Source organism: Eutrigla gurnardus (genome assembly GCF_963514095.1).
Source record: "Eutrigla gurnardus genome assembly, chromosome: 20".
NCBI classification, from domain to species: Eukaryota; Metazoa; Chordata; class Actinopteri; order Perciformes; family Triglidae; genus Eutrigla; species Eutrigla gurnardus.
Genome location: NC_139931.1, coordinates 2259848 through 2277320, shown reverse-complemented (window position 1 = coordinate 2277320; position 17473 = coordinate 2259848). Strand labels below are relative to the sequence as shown.

General features: G+C 43.5%; 3 protein-coding genes across 9 annotated transcripts; 1 reads left to right on the top strand and 2 right to left on the bottom strand.

Annotated features, from left to right (window-relative positions):
* Window positions 1-688: 688 nt before the first annotated feature.
* Window positions 689-8884, bottom strand: mfsd11 (major facilitator superfamily domain containing 11). 2 transcript variants are annotated; one of them, XR_014599089.1, is made up of 16 exons: window positions 8517-8884; window positions 7622-7806; window positions 7487-7542; window positions 7130-7237; window positions 6479-6558; window positions 6291-6387; window positions 6133-6191; window positions 5871-6036; window positions 5068-5111; window positions 4892-4957; window positions 4665-4790; window positions 4236-4410; window positions 3843-3978; window positions 1408-3324; window positions 1248-1306; window positions 689-1203 (listed from the first exon to the last, which is right to left on the bottom strand). XR_014599089.1 is itself a non-coding variant. In XM_084037837.1 (14 exons), the coding sequence occupies exons 2-14, from the start codon at window positions 7715-7717 to the stop codon at window positions 3163-3165; spliced, it is 1371 nt and encodes a 456-aa protein (XP_083893963.1). In that variant the 5' UTR covers window positions 7718-7806; window positions 8517-8884; the 3' UTR covers window positions 689-3162. The 2 variants fall into 2 exon arrangements, 1 of the variants encoding a protein (XP_083893963.1); XM_084037837.1 differs by having other exon boundaries at window positions 689-3324.
* A 588-nt stretch (window positions 8885-9472) lies between these two features.
* srsf2b (serine and arginine rich splicing factor 2b) lies at window positions 9473-13337 on the top strand. 6 transcript variants are annotated; one of them, XR_014599091.1, is made up of 4 exons: window positions 9473-10140; window positions 10730-11085; window positions 12217-12283; window positions 13113-13337. XR_014599091.1 is itself a non-coding variant. In XM_084037862.1 (3 exons), exons 1-2 carry the CDS (start codon window positions 9710-9712, stop codon window positions 11070-11072), a joined length of 774 nt encoding a protein of 257 aa, XP_083893988.1. In that variant the 5' UTR covers window positions 9473-9709; the 3' UTR covers window positions 11073-11085; window positions 12217-13337. The 6 variants fall into 6 exon arrangements, 3 of the variants coding, with proteins under 3 accessions (XP_083893988.1, XP_083893986.1, XP_083893987.1); XR_014599092.1 differs by having other exon boundaries at window positions 12210-12283; XR_014599093.1 differs by having other exon boundaries at window positions 12194-12283.
* A 1363-nt stretch (window positions 13338-14700) lies between these two features.
* LOC311031539 (eukaryotic translation initiation factor 1b) lies at window positions 14701-16480 on the bottom strand. The gene is made up of 4 exons (XM_084037872.1): window positions 16315-16480; window positions 15502-15665; window positions 15264-15365; window positions 14701-15160 (listed from the first exon to the last, which is right to left on the bottom strand). Exons 1-4 carry the CDS (start codon window positions 16343-16345, stop codon window positions 15116-15118), a joined length of 342 nt encoding a protein of 113 aa, XP_083893998.1. The 5' UTR covers window positions 16346-16480; the 3' UTR covers window positions 14701-15115.
* Between the last annotated feature and the right edge of the window lie 993 nt (window positions 16481-17473).

The following is a 17473-nucleotide window of genomic DNA, read 5'->3' as shown; positions in this document are numbered from 1 at the left end:
ATTAATCAATCATCTACAGAAAAATAATTGGCACCTATTTTGATGGTTGAAAACTTTTAAGTTCTAATACTTTTAACTACATTTTACTGATTATACTCACATATTTTACTGAATGAACATTTTCAAGTCAAGGCTTTTTACTTATAACGGTGTATTTTCAGTATAATATTAATCCTTTTACTGCAATAGAGTATTTTCACAGTGTGGTGTGTACTTTTACTGATGTAATCGATGTGAATACTTCCTACACAACGGACCCGTTGTAAAATGATCATGCCTGTTCGGCTTTTATTTTCAAGTTGTGACCGGATGTAGTATTGAGCATTACTTGTCGCTTTTCGTCACTTGCCTCCGCGGATTCCCACGTTGGGATCTACTGGCGGCGTGACCGGTCACTAGGCAACAAGAAGCTATCATGCTGCGTTCACGGGAACAGGGGGAAACGGTCTGATTGTCTGAGATCAATCTTATTGGGACAAAGTTTATGAATAAAAGTAAATGGTCAGAAAGCAAACTGTTATTCGGTTTGTTTCTAAATTGATGTGTTTTGTTTTAATCCTGCAATGTGAAGCATTATATTAATAAAGATATTATTAATATAGGAATTAAGGTAGTTCTAGTTTGTATCTTATTGTGAAACAGCTCTTTTGTTTTTGGTTTTCCAGGCAAAAACGAAACAATCTTCAAAATAATATTTTATTGATAATAAAAACAAGCAAGTGAAGGTTTGTGTGCCATTCTTAATTACTACATTCAAGTATAAAATCACCTTCATAGTACACATGCATTTCCCTTAACATCCTTGAGATCAATTGATTGGCACTGAAACAAAATCCAACCACTATGTTTCATTCAGCAATAAATTATCTAGAAAAATGTGCTGTAATTCATAAACTTGACACTTGAAACAAAATAAAGAGAAACAAAAAAACAGCTACAGCATCTGAAGGTATCGTTTCCCCGCTTCGACGTGCAGCCGCCTGGAGGAGACGGCATGTCTTAAGGCCCATATTTAGCACTGTGTTGGTTTGGCATCAGATCAGCAGAAATAAAATTTAAAAGTCCACAGCGAGGCCAGCAGTTCGGTGGGCCCTAAAGTTCGTCATAAAGGAGTCACATTGGGAGAAAATAAAAGCTGAAGTCTGCGTGTTAAAGAGGCACTCCACTGATTTCACAAATCAAGATTCATTTCCTCATCATGTCCTTTAACAAACACGCTGAGGGCATTTCCTCCCTCATAAAACCACCAAAGCCGACTTTAAGTATCCTTGTTTACATCCTGATGGAAAATAATCTGATTTTGTAACTGATTGATAATTTTTCACGCAGAAATAGTGAAACAATCCCAACATTCTCTGATGAGAAGATTTCCTGTTTTCTTTCTCCATCATCGTAAATATTTTAAACTTTTGATGGAACCAGACAAGACATATGTTTGAATTGTGTTACACTTCCTTGATTGAACAATTATGGATAAATAAAATAAATGATCGTCAGATTAAATCGCTGATGAAAAATAATCTGTAGTTGCGGTCCGTCTCCTCGAGGTTGTTTTAAGTGACAGACCGGTTGTTTGGAGTTTGAGAGACAGACATTTACCAGGCAGGGAGGGTTTAACGTACGACTCTCTCAGGTTGCATTTTGGGAAATGTAGGAATTTGCATTTTTTTCTCAGGGTCTGCTGCTTCAGCACCATTACATCACTGGAGTGCCCCTTTAAACATTGTATGATCCCGTCACCATAGTGATTATAATACATCCCATAATTGCAGACTGGACCTCTCGAGCTGAGCGGCTCGCGCAGCAATAAACTGTCCGTTGTCACCAATGTGAAACTAACTTTACCGTCTCACCGTCTGTTTTTTTACCCTTATGTAGGTTTAGGAGGCGAGAAACAGAAGCCAAAGGTCTGAATCCGTCTTCCTTCTGGCTACAAACCAAACTGCTAATTCCATCTGGACTAAACGCCGTCACCAATCATGAATTCCTGGAATGTAAAGTCAGCTGGATCTCATTACAACTAAACCAATTAAATAGCACTTAGTGTATCATGAAAGGAAAGAAGAAAAGAAGAAACAGAAGAACCGACGGTGAAAGTTTCACCTTCACACATAAAAAAATAATAAAGTTCAGTTTCTTGATTATGATCCCTTTTAACGGCGTCTTTAAATGAAAGTCAGAAGACTCGGCGGGTAAACAAATATAAATCCCTCCTAAAAGTTAATTGTGAAGGTCGTGATTATCTTGTGACTACAGTTCGACATGTGGGACGAACTGGATCTGGTGTCTGCCAGAGTCCCTCCATTAGAGCAGACCATCGGGTCCAGGAGGGACCTCCTCACTCAGTTCAACTGTAATCAAGGTGGAGTTTGTGCACTTGAGAGAGCGGGAGGACTTTTTAAAACACGGCTGGCGTTGTTCTACTTTCCATTTGTCATCAAATCCCAGGAAAAAGACCAAAACCAGCAGCAGCGTTAGTCCGTCTGTTAATACTGTCCCACTTCCTGTCTGCGTCTCCACCGAAGACTTGAATCACATGGTTTCATTTTGTTTTTTAAATCAAACAAACAGGAGGAGACGGTGCATCTGCTAGGGACTACTTTCAGCGGCGGATTAATCCACACACGGTGCTCTAGTGGGTATTTGTGAAGGAAGATGACACCCGGTGTGTTTTAACGGAGCTCACAGGAAGAGGAGATACTCGTTGGCAGCTTTCATTAATCGTTGGCTTCGGTCTTTTTCGTGAGATTTTTGCTGACGAGAAGAAAACGCCATCAAACTCCCTCTTTACTGTCGACAGGCCCGGGATTAAAGTGCTTTTTAAAAATCAGATTAATGAATCTCTATCCATCACGCCTCAGTAACATCGTCAGTTTCTTTTCAGGGTTTGTTGGAGAATAATAATAATAATTATAATAATGTGTGAAAAGGAATGAACCAACATGAGGTAAATCTGCTGAGCAACACGGTTCCTCCTGCTTTTGATTTAGTTGCTGATAAAATGTTTGAGAATAAATTGACTTTCTTCTGCAGACCGGATGTTAAAAACCAAACATACCACAGAGTCCGTGTCAGTCTGCGGAGGCTGGGACGTGGTCTTCCTCTTCATGGTGGCTGGGTGACTCTTCCAGCGGTGATCCGGTTTCCTCGTCCAGACAAACATCAGATGCTGTCATAGTCCGACTGTCGCCTGCTGGACTCGACCCGCCACTCAGCCAAGAAGAAGGTGAGGGTGCCCAGGAAGCCGACCAGGACCAGGATGAGCAGCTGCCAGTGCAGCAGCAGGTAGTTGCTGTAGAAGAAGGCCAGGGCGGCCATGATGGACTGCAGAGAAAACACCAGGAGGAAGAACGTTTAAACTGAGAAAACAGGGATCCTCCACCTTTTCCAAAGTCATATTCAAGCACTTTTTGAGCATTTCAAGGTGCATTTCCATGCTTTTCCAGCCCCTTCCAGCTGTGGTAAACTCCATATTTGTATCAATCCAATGGTCAGTATTCAGTCTACTTATTATGTCACTTGTTCATCACATTAAATGAGATGTTATTGTCCTCTAAACAACCAACATGATGTTTGGAGACAGCTTTTTACAGAAGGACCACAAATGAAAGGAAAACTAATTCCACTAACAGATCCACAGAAATATAATCACCAACTATTTTCATCATCTGTTCATCATCAAAAGTCATTTTTCATAAAGAAATGTCAGAAAATGCTGTTTTCAGTCCCTCAGATATGGAGGTCTTCTTTCCTCTGTTCTATCATAGATGTCATCACATACAACACACATTTCAAGACCTTTATTCTACATCCAAGCACTGTCCGTCTGCGTCTGAACTCACCTGTATGAACTTGAAGACGGCGAAGGCGGGGGCGCTGTTGTCGTGGAAGGTGGAGCCGATGATGCTGAGCAGCTGGGTGTTGAAGCAGCTGTCTCCCAGTCCGAGCAGGAAGCTGCAGAGCAACGCCACGCCGACGCTGAGACGCCGCCACACACAGACAGGAAGTTAGAATGATGTCATCGAGTCACCCCCCCACCCCCCAGGTCCGGCTCAGGTCTAGTTCTGGTTTTATTCTCTCAAGCTGCAGTTAAATGTTTATTTTATTTGCCGTGCGCTTAAAGATCAGCTGACCGGAGTAACGCGCAGGTCAGACCGGCTCATGTTTAGCGTTTGCAGCAGTGAAGAGGAACCACTGATCCTGATCCACATCCCCCCCCCCCGTGGGCCTCCTACCTGGGGGTGATGTAGGCCTGCAGGTCCGTGCCCTGCTCTGGGGCCAGCGGGGCGTCGCTGGCGATGTTGAGGAAGATGAGGTAGAAGGCGATGTAGTGGGTGAAGAGGCCCAGCAGCACCACGGGGTTCCTCCCGAACCGGGTGCACTTGTTGAGCATCCCGAACACGCCCCCTCCTGGAGGGACGGAGGACAGACAGGAAGTTCATCTGCTGCACATTCCTGTATTAGTACTTGTACTTGTCATGGAGTATTTTCACAGTGTGTTCAAGTACTTGTACTTGTCATGGAGTATTTTCACAGTGTGTATTAGTACATTTACTTGTAGTGGAGGATTTTCCCCGTGTGTCCTAGTATTTCTGTGGTGCGTACCAGTACCTGGACTGCGCTAAAGGATCAGAGGACCAGGTCCAGGACCGTCAGAAACCCACCTAAGATCTCTCCGATGCCGATGCAGATGCCAGAGATGCCGATCAGACTCTTGGCGTCTTGTCCGAAGCTCGTCATGGCGCCGATACACGTCCCGTACACGCCGCTGTAGAAGGTCAGCTCCAGGCCTGACACACACACAGAGACATGGACTCGTTAGAGACGCGGACTCGTTAGAGACGCGGACCCGTCAGGTCCACCTGACCCACACATCCTGGTCTCCACCCACCTGTGTACCCCGTGGAGACGCTCAGCAGCAGCATCTCCTTGGTGGCGAACATCCTACAGGCCTTCACTGCAGAGGAGGAAGCAGACGAGGAGGTGAACTCGGGTTAAACCAACGTGGAGGTGAACTCGGGTTAAACCAACGTGGAGGACAGAGGGGGGGATTTACAGTAAACTCACTGAACGCATCCAGAGCTTGTGAGCCGACGCCTGGCTGAGGTGTTCTGCAGAGAGGAACCACAAACACATCATCACAATATTATAATCTGCAGGCGGCAGTTTGTCCCTCACAGGCTCCCGTCTTCACTTTCAAACCTCATCCCTCAACTCGGACTCGGCTGCCATGGCGACTGGAGACAACAAAGGGAAGCCTTCACGGTGAAAGGTCACCTGTCTGCTCCTCCACTGGGGCTCTGAAACACGGCCCCATCCGTCTCACTAACAAAATATTCCTCTGGACATTTCCAGGAGATTCTAATGTTTAAAGAAAAAAAAAAAGATGCTTGATGCCGACGTGTGGACTATTCCAGACGAGGGGCTCCAGCTGGGGTCCGAAGACAGATCTCAGGCTCAACACAATGAAGACGGCGGCCTCCAGAGTCCCTCAGACTTATTGAGGACTCAAGCCTTCAGGCTTTGTTGTTGGATCCTGGAATCCAACTTATACATCACAGAGCCTAATTTAACTCATTAGGTCCTTTGTTCATGTGACTGACAACGCGAGAAGGGGGCGGGGTTTAAGGAAACATGTTTTCTCTTTGTATTATCACTGAATCAGTGACTTCTTTAAATTACTCCTTAAAACACTTGCTTTTATGTGATTTTTAATTTCATTAATTTGAATTTTATTGATTACTATATATAATTTATTGACTTTCTACTGTGTTTTTACCTTATCTTAACTCCAGGGCATTTTTTTCGGAATTTGTCATTTTCCAGGAGCCTTTCGTGACTAACAGAACCCCAGGTTTTCCAGGACTCACATAGTGGTGGAGCAGCTCTCCATGGATTCGGCCTGCAGCAGGGACTCCGATGCCTCGGTGGGACCAGGGTCGGGGTCTGGGTCCGGCTTCCGGATCAGAAAGAAGAGGAAGCAGCCCACCAGACTGATCACGGTGAGAGAGATGAACACCGTCTGGCGATCCTTGTCTGACACACAGAACATGAGTCACGCGGTTAAAAGGAGACTTCTTCTTCTTCTGCATCAGGATACAGAGACACGAGGCGGAGAGGTTTGCTTCCTACCTGTGATGTGAACGTGTCCGTGCCAGGCACAGTAGATGTAGAGGTTTCCAAAGAACAAGCTGCAGAGAGATGAGGGGAGGGTGTGCCTTCAAAACCAGACGTACCCCCGAACAACACAGGTCTCCATAAAACTGGATTCAGTTCCAAAAGAGGCTCACCTGAACTGCAGCAGCGCCCAGAAGATCCCACTGTTCCTTCCGATGGTGGCGTCGGTGGAGTTGATGGCCAGCACGTTTCCCTGCGCCGTCCACAACACTACACACGACAAGAAGGGCAAAATCAGACGATAGAAACGTGGAGAAGGCGCGTTTGATGACGAAAACATCATCAGCTGGTTTGATTTTACCTGCCGCTCCGATTCCAACAAGCACGGACGCCGTGTAGAAGCTCCACGTGTACGGGTAAATGAACATGGCGATGTAGCCGCTGGAGAGAACACACGGGAGAGACATTTAGTCTGAATGTCAGGGTTCCTCCACCTTTTCCTGAGTCAAATTCAAGCACTTTCCAAGCATTTCAAGGTGCATTTCCATGGTTTTCCAGCCCCTTCCAGCTGTGGTAAACTCCATATTTGTATCAATCCAATGGTCAGTATTCAGTCTACTTATTATGTCACTTGTTCATCACATTAAATGAGATGTTATTGTCCTCTAAACAACCAACATGATGTTTGGAGACAGCTTTTTACAGAAGGACCACAAATGAAAGGAAAACTAATTCCACTAACAGATCCACAGAAATATAATCACCAACTATTTTCATCATCTGTTCATCATCAAAAGTCATTTTTCATAAAGAAATGTCAGAAAATGCTGTTTTCAGTCCCTCAAATATGGAGATCTTCTGTTCTCTGTTCTATCATAGATGTCATCACATACAACACACATTTCAAGCACTTTATTCTAAATCCAAGCACTTTGCAAACCTTGAAAATAAGTGTTTTCAAGGATTTGAAAGAAAAAAGGGGGCGAGGTTGTGTGAGTCGGCGTGGGCTCACCTATACAGGAGCCCGCTGAAGAACATGGAGAGCTGCGGTCCGATGACAGTCACCACCGACGGGGCGATCATGTTGGACGCGGAGAAGACGCCGTAGATGATGGCCATGCTGCGGGATGGATGGCGAGACAGTCAAACGTTGCATTTCCCTTCCTTTAGTGGTAACATCGAGGTCATGTTGGATGTTTCCTGGAAGCCTGACTGAACTCACAGTTAACTTTGTTCCCTATAAACGGGTTACCTCAGATGTAATTATCCTTCAATGCAACAGATCTAATTTTACAAGGTGACACCAGGTCTGTGTCCATGCCGACAAAGTCTACATCTGCACAGATGTGGTGAATCTCAGGACACCAACCTGGTGTATCCGCTCCCGTGGAACTCGGTGTTGTTGAAGCTCTTGATGACGGTTTGCTGAAAAGAAGGAGGAGCGTTTAGGAGCAAAGACTGCAATCCGTCCAAAGTGTTCCGTGAGCCGGTGAATCCAACGTACCTCTATGTTGCCACATGTTTGAAACGCAGTGAACATGAACATAAAGCCGAAGCCGAGGATGACGATGTTTAACAGCCTCTTCCCCTCTGGACTCATGTTGCACGATGTTTGCAGATTCCTTGAGGAAGTGAAGACAAAAAGAAAGAAAGAAAAAAAAGAGAAGACTACTGGCGTGAACAGCACATCTGAGAATAGAAGAAGAGAAGTAGACACAGAAATATATTAATACACTAACTTCAACTCATTAAAATAGCTTATTTTCAGACCAAAATGTTTGTTTGACAGTGACAAGTTTGACTGTGACAAGTCAAGTTTTCCCACATATATTTTTATTTGCCACCATTAACATAATTTCTGCACACAACAAATCTACATAACATATTTCTATAACATGTTTTTTTTGTTTCCTACTACATTTTCCAAGTGTCTAACTAAGACTTTAAGACTAATGAATGTTGATGAAGGTTAATTAATAATATGCCGAATTACAAAGTGGGTCGTTTAGATTACAACAACACCGGAATGTGTTCTCTTTATCGATTATTACGTCTTGCTATCAGCATAAGAGCATTTCATTGACAGTTTTTTGAAAGGGGTTTGTCTGAGCGTTTCTCCAAGTGTCTAACTAAGACTTTAAGACTAATTAATGTTGATAAAAATTAATGAATTAAATGCCGAATTACAAAGTGGGTCGTTTAGATTACAACAACACCGGGATTTGTTCTTTTTATCGATGATCACGTCTCGCTATCTGCAACAGTTCATATAATTGACAGGTATTTAAATGGGGATTTGTCTAAGTGTTTCTTCAGGGTCAAACAATGACTGTTTCGCACGAGACAGGTTTTTTTTCGCGGTAAAAGAAAACAACATTTCGACACAGAAACCAACTTACCCACAACACTGAAGTCCTGGTTAGCTTAGCCCCCCTTTTGTGGATGCTCCTCACTGTGTTATAAGTAGCATAGTTAGCTTTTTCTGGAATTCCCGACAATCTCAGCTCTTCGTCTTCTCCTTCCGGTCCCTAAACTAACTTCGGCATGACGGCTCCCCGTCGCGGAAAAACAGATTCTCGGGATCAACTTTCAGGGCGCCGGTAAACAGGACTTGCCCGAAACTAGAAAGGGGCAGTCATGTGAATGAATCAGCTGACTGTCGTGACGAGCGAGCTGCGCTTTTTAGCACGAAAAAACGGTCGATTTGCAAACGTCCAACACGGTGAAAACCCACCGGCAGCGAATCCGCTTAAACCGATCCAGTTTGTGATGAGTTTGTTTAATGGAGAGCGGTTTGTACTTCCGGTTACTCGTTTAATAATTTTACTTCACGTGGCAGGCGTACAAGTCGCTAATTTTAATACCAAAATTATGAATAGCAACAAAGTAAAGCAAAACAAATTATAAAATGACTAAAAACCTTATTCATTTTGGGGGTAACGCTCCAAGCTAGCAAGCGAACAAAACTACTTCCGGGTAAAAAATAAAACACGGCCACATTCATTTCACCCAAAAATAACACATATAATAGAAAAAAACACTGGCAGGGAATATCTCACTATTATTTATACATTATCAATACTGTTACTTTAAGCGTTTTGAGATGCACTGTGATGATTATACTTACATACTTTTACTTTTGTAAGGTTTTGAATGCTTTTACTTGTAGTAAAGTATTTTTTTTTAAGTGCATCATTAATACTTTTTTACTGAAGTGCATTTTTGCGTGTCCCTCCAGCACTGCTTGTTTTTTTTAAAAGAGTTTTTATTAGAATATAATGCCAGGTACTTCCGCTAGGGGCGCCAGTGCGGCACACGTGAGCCGGAGGAGCGCCTGAATGCTAAAGTAGAAGAAGTTCACTTCACTGGTTTTGGGCAGTTGAACGCGAGGCGGACGGAGTTGTGCGGGAAGAAGTCGCCCATTTTGCTGTTGTTCTTTCCTCCCGATACTCCACCGGCGGAGCGGATCCGTTTAAACTACACCGCCATCCCGGTGTGTGCGCGCGGGCTTCTCCAAACAGGTCGGCCGCCATCGAAGTCCAGATATAAACTGTTCCGAGAACGGCTGCTAGGCCTCACAGCTTTAATCGCCATGAGTTACGGTAGGCCTCCGCCAGACGTCGACGGCATGACTTCCCTCAAAGTGGACAACTTAACGTACCGAACGTCGCCCGAGACCCTTAGGCGCGTCTTCGAGAAGTACGGGCGGGTGGGCGACGTCTACATCCCCCGGGACCGCTACACGAAAGAGAGCCGGGGGTTCGCGTTCGTGCGGTTCCACGACAAGCGGGACGCCGAGGACGCGATGGACGCCATGGACGGCGCGCTCCTCGACGGACGGGAGTTGCGAGTCCAGATGGCCCGGTACGGCAGACCCCCTGATTCTCACTACGGAGGTAGTGGTGGTGGAGGCGGCGGCGGTGGTGGCGGCGGCGGCGGAGGAGGAGGTGGTGGTGGTGGAGGCGGCCGACGAGGAGGAGGGCCGACCAGGAGGTACGGCGGCCATGGGCGCCGAAGCAGAAGGTAAGAATAAGCGCGCCACGGCGAGGCTAGATAGCTCCCTTTATCCTCAGTCACTTACCAGACTCCATTGAAGAATGAACCGATTCAAGGGGTTACCTTGGTCTTATTGATCAATACATTGTTCTCATCGAACAATACCTTCTTTTTTGCAAACCATAAAGATACATTTAACAATTCGGCACAGATTAAATACTGAAAAACAAAAGTTTTTAAATAATTTACCAAATAGGTAGCATGGAGGGCGGTGTGAGTAGTGCGATACAGCGAACTTTCCCCACTGTAAGTTTTAATCTCTACTCATCCCAAATGTTGATCCAACACATGTTAGAGACGAGTGAACATAATTGGAGACATTTTGATTTTTAACAGCTTTTTAATTGGGGTTGATAGGAAGTCCTGTGTGCTAATTCCATCTAATTGGTCAGTAAGTAGTTTAGTTTGGGAAGGTTTGAGAGCACAGATCAATTCTGTATATCAGGTTTGTGGAGTTTCCGTGCGGCCCGTTCAAGAAAGCCATGCAGGTCACATTTTACAGTATCAAGCTGTGTTCACATGGTCGACGTTAAATTCACCCACTTCCTGTCCCCAGCTCCTCCCCGAGAAGAGACAGAAGACGCAGCCGGTCCCGCAGCAGGAGCCGCTCTCGTTCCCGAAGCCGGTCCCGCTACAGCAGATCCAGGTCCCGGTCCTACTCCCGATCCAAGTCTCACTCTCCCAGGAACAAGAAGGTCAAGGCCAAGTCCCCGTCTCGTTCCAGATCTAGGTCCAGGTCCCGGTCCAAGTCCAAATCTAAGTCCAAGTCTAAATCCAAGTCTAAGTCCAAGTCCAAGTCCAGATCCAGAAGCCGCACCCCTTCCTCCAAAAGAGGGTCCAGGTCAAGATCTAAAAGCCAGCCCAAGTCAGCAGCAGAAAATGGAGGCGAATCCCCGTAGAGCTCAGAATCGGGTGAGTTTTTTTTCTTTCTTTTAATTAAATGTTGCTGTCGCAGCAGCAATTAGATTGTTTGTTAGTGTCTTTTGTTTCAGGTTCTCGCAACAAGGACGAGTCAGTCCAGTTTTTAATTTATTTAAATGGCTCTAGCTGGCAAGTTAATCTCCTTTTTTAGCAGCCAATTCAGCAGCCACTCAATTTTAGATCTAGGTTTATTAGCTCTTAAAACCATAAATCTTGGTTTAAAGTAATGGAAGTTGCATTGTGGGGTCTTTTCCCTGCAAACTTGATCTGCAACATAACTTGATGAGCTAGAGGGCTGGGCGGGTCCAGGGCCCACATGCTTCTCTCAGGATTAACAGGCAATACCTGAACTCCCCACTAGTCTGAAATATGTTGAGAAGAGGAACGTCTTCAAAAAAACCTGAACCAGGTCCAGCTGACTACGATAAAGCCTTCAGAGATTATCAGGACTTGGACGACTGAACCGTCAGACTTGTTGAGCTCATAGTAAGAGTTCCTATCTGGTGTTCAGTGCTGAGAACAGATCTGTAAACAGATTCTGGACTCTCCTTCCACCTCTGCAGCATGCTGTTGGCCAAAGTGCAGCTGACAACGATTGTCATTATTGATCACAAGTTCCCAGGGGATTTCTGTTGTCAACAGTCCAAAACTTGGATCCAGTTTCAAAGATCATCATACATGAGGAGCTTGTACCAGGGAATATTTAGCTTTTCTGCTCATTAAGGACTGAAAAGATCAAGAAATCAACGATCAATCTTCGGTCGACCCATTTTTAATTGTTTCAGCTCTACTGGGGACATTTTGTGGGGTTTAAAAACACTGAATCAAATCTACATGGAGAAGGACGCCCTGGTTTAAGGTGCTGCTGACCAGGTAGAGTCCAGCTGAGTTACTGCTGCACCTCATTTAACTCATCTCTCTACCTGTTGAAATAAAATACACTTAACAATGCTTCGAGGAGCTTTATCTTTTTTAAAAAAAATGACACGGATGCAAAAATGTCATCTGTGACTTGAGATGAGGTGAATGTGGATGTTTGGATGATGATAAAATGTAGATCCAGTAGACCAACATCTGTCTTGTGTTCTGGATCCTAAAGGTCTCTGTTGTGCCAGTTTTCAGGTGAAGACTGAAAGCATCAAGTCCACGATCTGGATCCACCGTGAGCTACAGTGTCCTGCTGTAAAAGGTTATTATTGTGTCTTCCATGCTTTTGCTTTATTCATTTGGCCACACAGTCTGTCACTTCATTGATGATTTGTGATTTTGATTTTATTTTCATAATGATTTTTTTTAAAAAAAAGCCCGGTTGAATGTGGAGATAGATTACTGTTCTCACCTGGTTTTGTAATGACAGGATATATATTAAAAAAATAGCGAGTTATTATGTTTTGTACCAGTTTTGTTCACGTTTTTGTCCCGACGGGCATGTATGAACAAGTGACAACATAATCCAGCTGGCTTCGTTATAATCTCACATTGATACTGGTCATAATCTGTTTACATGAAAACGACTTCATATTTACAAACTGATCACATCTACGGATCCAAGGTGGGGGTTTGATCTGACTTTTGGAGATGTTTTTATTTGGGGATAAAATGGACTTAAAATAATCCTTTTAGTAGAATCGTTAAACACAAATCAAACGGATTAAAGTCGTGTAAACATTCAGAGGGCTGACTTATCTTTATCTACACCGTTTCGCTGTCATGATATCCAAAACATGTTATTTACTTTAAAGTTAACTTAAAGTCAGTCCTCCTCATGGCCTTCGGGTTGTGGCGGCCGGTCATTTTAACGGCGTGATCAAACGTAAACAAAGTGACCGGCGGTGGCGAGTATCAGCGTGCAGATTGTTTCAGGTCATCACAGATTTTAAAGGTACCAGCTCATCTCCTTTTTTTTAAGTTCGGTCATCATCTACTGGGATCTAGACACAGTGTCTCTGTTCTTTTTTTCTTTTTTTATATAATTTTTTGATTCTAATCCTGCTTGTGTGTTTTGTTTTGTGCACTAGGCGCAGTTGTGTAGCAGTTGAGTATTGCTGGTTAGCTGTTAAGGTGGCGTGTTGCTCTGCTGAGTGCTGGGATGTTTCCAGTATTCTCCCAGAATGCTCCTGTGACTACCGGTGGTGCGGTTTGCTACAGTCTCACCCCTTTGTAAGATTAAATGTCCCCCCTCCCCCATACAGTCATGGATGACAAATGTGACTTTCATTAAAGATTCTGTGTTTTGTCTAAAATTGTTTTCTTTTTTCTTATTACTCCATTAATGAGGTGTAAATTGTCTTTTCTGAATGTTCGACTCCTGATTTATGGAGACAGTTAAAGACCCATTAAGAGCACTGACTTGAATGAAACACGCCGAGATCACTGGCCTTCTATACATTCTTTTAAATTTGGATCATTGAAATGTTCATATATATATATATATATGTACATATATATATAAAAAAGGCTAAAACACAGGCTAAAACACAACTCGCACCGGTTCATCTTTCCCAGAATGAGGGAATAAATTACTTCCATAAAATGCTTCTTTATAAAAGAAAAATGGATATTTATATAACTGTACACCTAATATATGCTTCTTTATAAAAGAGAAATAGATATTTATATAACTGTACACCATAAAGATATATATATTCTCATATCTGCTAGCTCACTCAAAGTCATAATTAAAAGTACCTGAGCATTCGCCTCTGATTCCTATTACAGGAGTCAGACACAATAGAGCAACTTAAGACTAAATCAGTCGCATGTACAAAAAAACAAGACAGTATTTTCAACTGCAGACATTTTATTGAACCAAATGTGGATTTTGCAAAACAGACTTGCTCCATCACCTTCAGTCACTAGAGCACCGTGTGACCTGGCCATGGCTTAGATTTTTTTTTTTTTACTGTAATACTTCAGCATCACTACATGGTAACTCATGTTTATAAATTATTGCATTATATTAGGAAACTGAAACGGTTCAAGTGTCCATAAACAGTAAGTGTGGTACCAGATCTTATGTGGGACCACACCAAAGCTGGTCAGGTGCCAGAGCAGGAACATCTCATCTAAATCCAAACATGATAAATCATACCGTCATTGAACTAAACTACAGCCGAATATTACCAGTATTTGATTTCACTTCCCACTCTGGGTTTGTCTGATCACAAGTAAACCCACTCAGCCTTCCAACATCACAGGCCTAACTTCGACCAAAAGAGGCCACTGACTGAACGCCCACATAAGTTTTAATACTTGTGATGGCTGCATAAAAGTAAAAAAAAATAAAATGTGCCATTAAATGAAGAGTGAAACAGACTTGCTGGGTGAAGACGGAGAGTACCCTATCTCTGCTCTGTAACCCGAGAGCAGGCGGCTGGGCCTGTAAACAAAGCCAGTGGGGCGTCGAAGGAGATCGAAAAGACTGAAGTCGGCAAATTAGAGACAAACAGTCTGTAGAAAATGCTCCGACAAAAATCCCTCCGTCCCCTCCTCCCACCTGCAGCCATTTGCTCTCCTAGACACCCACGTCAGCAGTAAACGGTTGTGAAGTCTATGACTTTCCTGTACAAACCCAGCCCCCATTCCCCACGACACCACTCCAACATGTGGAGACTCAACATTTTATTGAAACACCTTGAAGTACAAAAACAAAAAGGTTACATGAAATGGTGCCTCCTTGTTGTGGCACCTTAAAAGAAAAATATTTTTTTAAAAGGAAATTAACAAAAAAAGGGGGGAGGGGGGGAGGAAGTGTGTAGGAGGGTCATCACCACTCATCCCTGATGTTGTGTGGAGCTGCAGTGGTGTGTCTTTGCAAGAGCGAGCCTGCCCCCTGGTGTCGTAGGAGGGCAGTGGTGTTACAGAATCCCATGTTTGTCAGAGGTAATTCACGTGTTAGCTAATGGGAGCTGGTGGGGTAGCAAGGGGGGGAGAGGGGAGAGGAAGAGCAACAGCAGCACATAGGAGGAGGGGAGTTTAATGGCCTTCCTAGGAGAGAAGGGGAGAGGGCTGCTAGCAGCTTCTAGAAGCCGTGGACTTTGAGCTGCTCCTCCTTGGCCAGGCCAACCTAAAGAGAAGTAACAAGAGATCAATAAATGAGATTACCCTCCAGTCAGGGTGTGTGGCTCCCGTCAGCCCCGTCCAGACAGAGCAGGGGTAAAACTACTTACCTCAATGAGGAACTCGCAGATATTTTTGCGCTGGTCACCCTGAAGCTGGATCACTTCACCATACTCTGAGTGCTCAATCACTGTCCCATTGCACGCAAACTTCTGTTGGGGGTCAAAGAGAGCAAAAATAAAAACAATGAGTCAGTGTTTGCAGAGGGCCTGGAAACTCACTATGCTGCAGCAGCCGACAGCGTGCATTAACCATTTTATGGCCATATAGCTTTTACTTGGGCGGTACCTTCTTGAAGGCCTTGACTAGCTTCTTCTTGTCATACTCGGCAGAAATGCCCTGGACAGTAGTGAGGGTCTTCCTGCCGTTCCGCTGTTGGATTCTTATGTGGATATAGTCCTCTGTCCCGGCTGGGAGGCGGTCATCACCCTTAGTTGCATCAGCAAAGGGGTCTGGAGGGGAGAAGAAAACTAAAATGTTATAGAAATATAAAATGTTATTTTTTTAATGTGTTAGATGCCGATTGTTCCGATGAAGAGCTGCGCAGACGTACGAAGCTAAATACACAGCTTAGCGGCTTACTGGAGCGGCGGCTCGGCCGCTGCCAAGCGGCGCCCCGGAGCCAGCAGGCAGGATTGTGCTCGGATCTACAGCCGTGACACGACAGCTTTCATTTTCGCTGCGTGAATCGGGTCCCGATACAACAAAGACCGCGGGTCATGAGCTTATAAGAAAAAACGAAGTAGTGGAAAATGTTCAAGTTTTGCAGCGGTAATTTCTCTTCTCAACGCGAGCACGGTCTGAAGAATAAGCTAACGTAGCACAATTTAGGCCCAAATGGCGGCACGTTTAGCCAAAGGCCTTGATAATCGGTTAAAATTAGGATAAACCCCGACGGGAGTTTTACATTAAAATATATAACAAGTTACACATGTATGGTGAGTCTATAGCTTTGGATGACTTAACAATTTAACACCTACAAAGCGAGACGGAAACCTCGACGCGCCGCTATGCCAGAAGCTAACCGCTAGCTTCGCTGGTGCTCGCCCTTCCCCCACCTTGGTACCAGCGGTTCCGTTAGACCAGCAAAAAACGACTTACCAAAAGTTTGGAGGTTCTGGATATCGGACATACGATAAGATTTGCTTTCCTTTCGGAAAATAACTTGGTTAGCGAGCGGATCGTCGGCTAACTTTGACTTTTTTGTCGTTCGTGGGGTTCGCCTTTTCACGGGGACGGTGCTCGGCTTCAACAGCTATCACAAAATGGAGCTCTTTCAAGCCCGTATGAGTGGAAAACAAGCCTTTATAGCCCCGCCCAGAAACTTACGTCACCACGTTGCAGGCGTAAGAAGGTACGTCGTCGGCGGGCCGCGCCCTCATATTTCTCAACTTTACTGAAAGGTGACGTCATTCTTTTATACGGTAATATTTGCAAAAAATATAAACAAAAAAAGAAACAATATACATTTTCCTTCTTTTATTTAACAACATTCTTATACAAAGAATATGGCTTGGAACTCACAGTATTATAAAGGATCAAGGGTGCATAATATAATAAAATCATATAAATAACAAAGAAGAGGAAAACATATAATAATAATAATAATAATAATAATAATAATAATAAACAATAATAATAATAACAACAATGATAATATTAAATGAAAAATAAAGCTAGGTATTGTTTTGTAAATCATATTCTTCTGTCTGTAAGTCTGTAAATACTGTACTAGGAAGTTTTATAAAATTGAGGGGAAAAAATAAATATCTATCTATATATTGAATATTTGGAACAGACAGATATCAACAGGTGGGCTTTCTTACATGATAAACGTTTATTTAAAATATAAAAATTCACATTGACTTTTTTGGTTTGACCTAAAGAATATTATGTCTATGTACAAATGAAAATAAACCTGAAAAATATCATCAATAATATAATCGGGAAGGACTGTGTGGAATTTACAACACAGATAATAAGATTTATCATATAAATCAAAGGTTTATTATTTCGTTTAATGATATTGTATTTAGGCATTATAATGGAATGTCCAGTCTTGCTCTAAACAAGACAGGATGTATTTATATGCAAGGAAGTATTATAGACTGACGTAGTTGTACTTTTTACGTGACCTGAGTACCACTGAGTAGCTGGAATAAGGTACTCGCCTCCACTGACTCAAAGTAAAATCTCCTTAAACGTATTTTCCCTTTCGTGCTGCTGCGCTCGGTGTTTTGTCCCTTCCGAGTGCCCGTCC

What these genes read in the sequence shown, in the direction of transcription:
- mfsd11 (XM_084037837.1), bottom strand. Translation starts at nt 7,717, where the DNA reads ATGAGTCCAGAGGGGAAGAGGCTGTTAAACATCGTCATCCTCGGCTTC. An exon ending in TGTTGGAATCGGAGCGGCAG is followed by an intron (nt 6,388 to 6,478) that starts GTAAAATCAAAC and finishes TGTCGTGTGTAG; the next exon opens with TGTTGTGGACGGCGCAGGGA. An exon ending in TGGGCGCTGCTGCAGTTCAG is followed by an intron (nt 6,192 to 6,290) that starts GTGAGCCTCTTT and finishes ATCTCTCTGCAG; the next exon opens with CTTGTTCTTTGGAAACCTCT.
- srsf2b (XM_084037862.1), top strand. Translation starts at nt 9,710, where the DNA reads ATGAGTTACGGTAGGCCTCCGCCAGACGTCGACGGCATGACTTCCCTC. An exon ending in CATGGGCGCCGAAGCAGAAG is followed by an intron (nt 10,141 to 10,729) that starts GTAAGAATAAGC and finishes TCCTGTCCCCAG; the next exon opens with CTCCTCCCCGAGAAGAGACA.
- LOC311031539 (XM_084037872.1), bottom strand. Translation starts at nt 16,345, where the DNA reads ATGTCCGATATCCAGAACCTCCAAACTTTTG. An exon ending in CCAGAACCTCCAAACTTTTG is followed by an intron (nt 15,666 to 16,314) that starts GTAAGTCGTTTT and finishes TCTCCCCTCCAG; the next exon opens with ACCCCTTTGCTGATGCAACT. An exon ending in TAGTCAAGGCCTTCAAGAAG is followed by an intron (nt 15,366 to 15,501) that starts GTACCGCCCAAG and finishes GACCCCCAACAG; the next exon opens with AAGTTTGCGTGCAATGGGAC.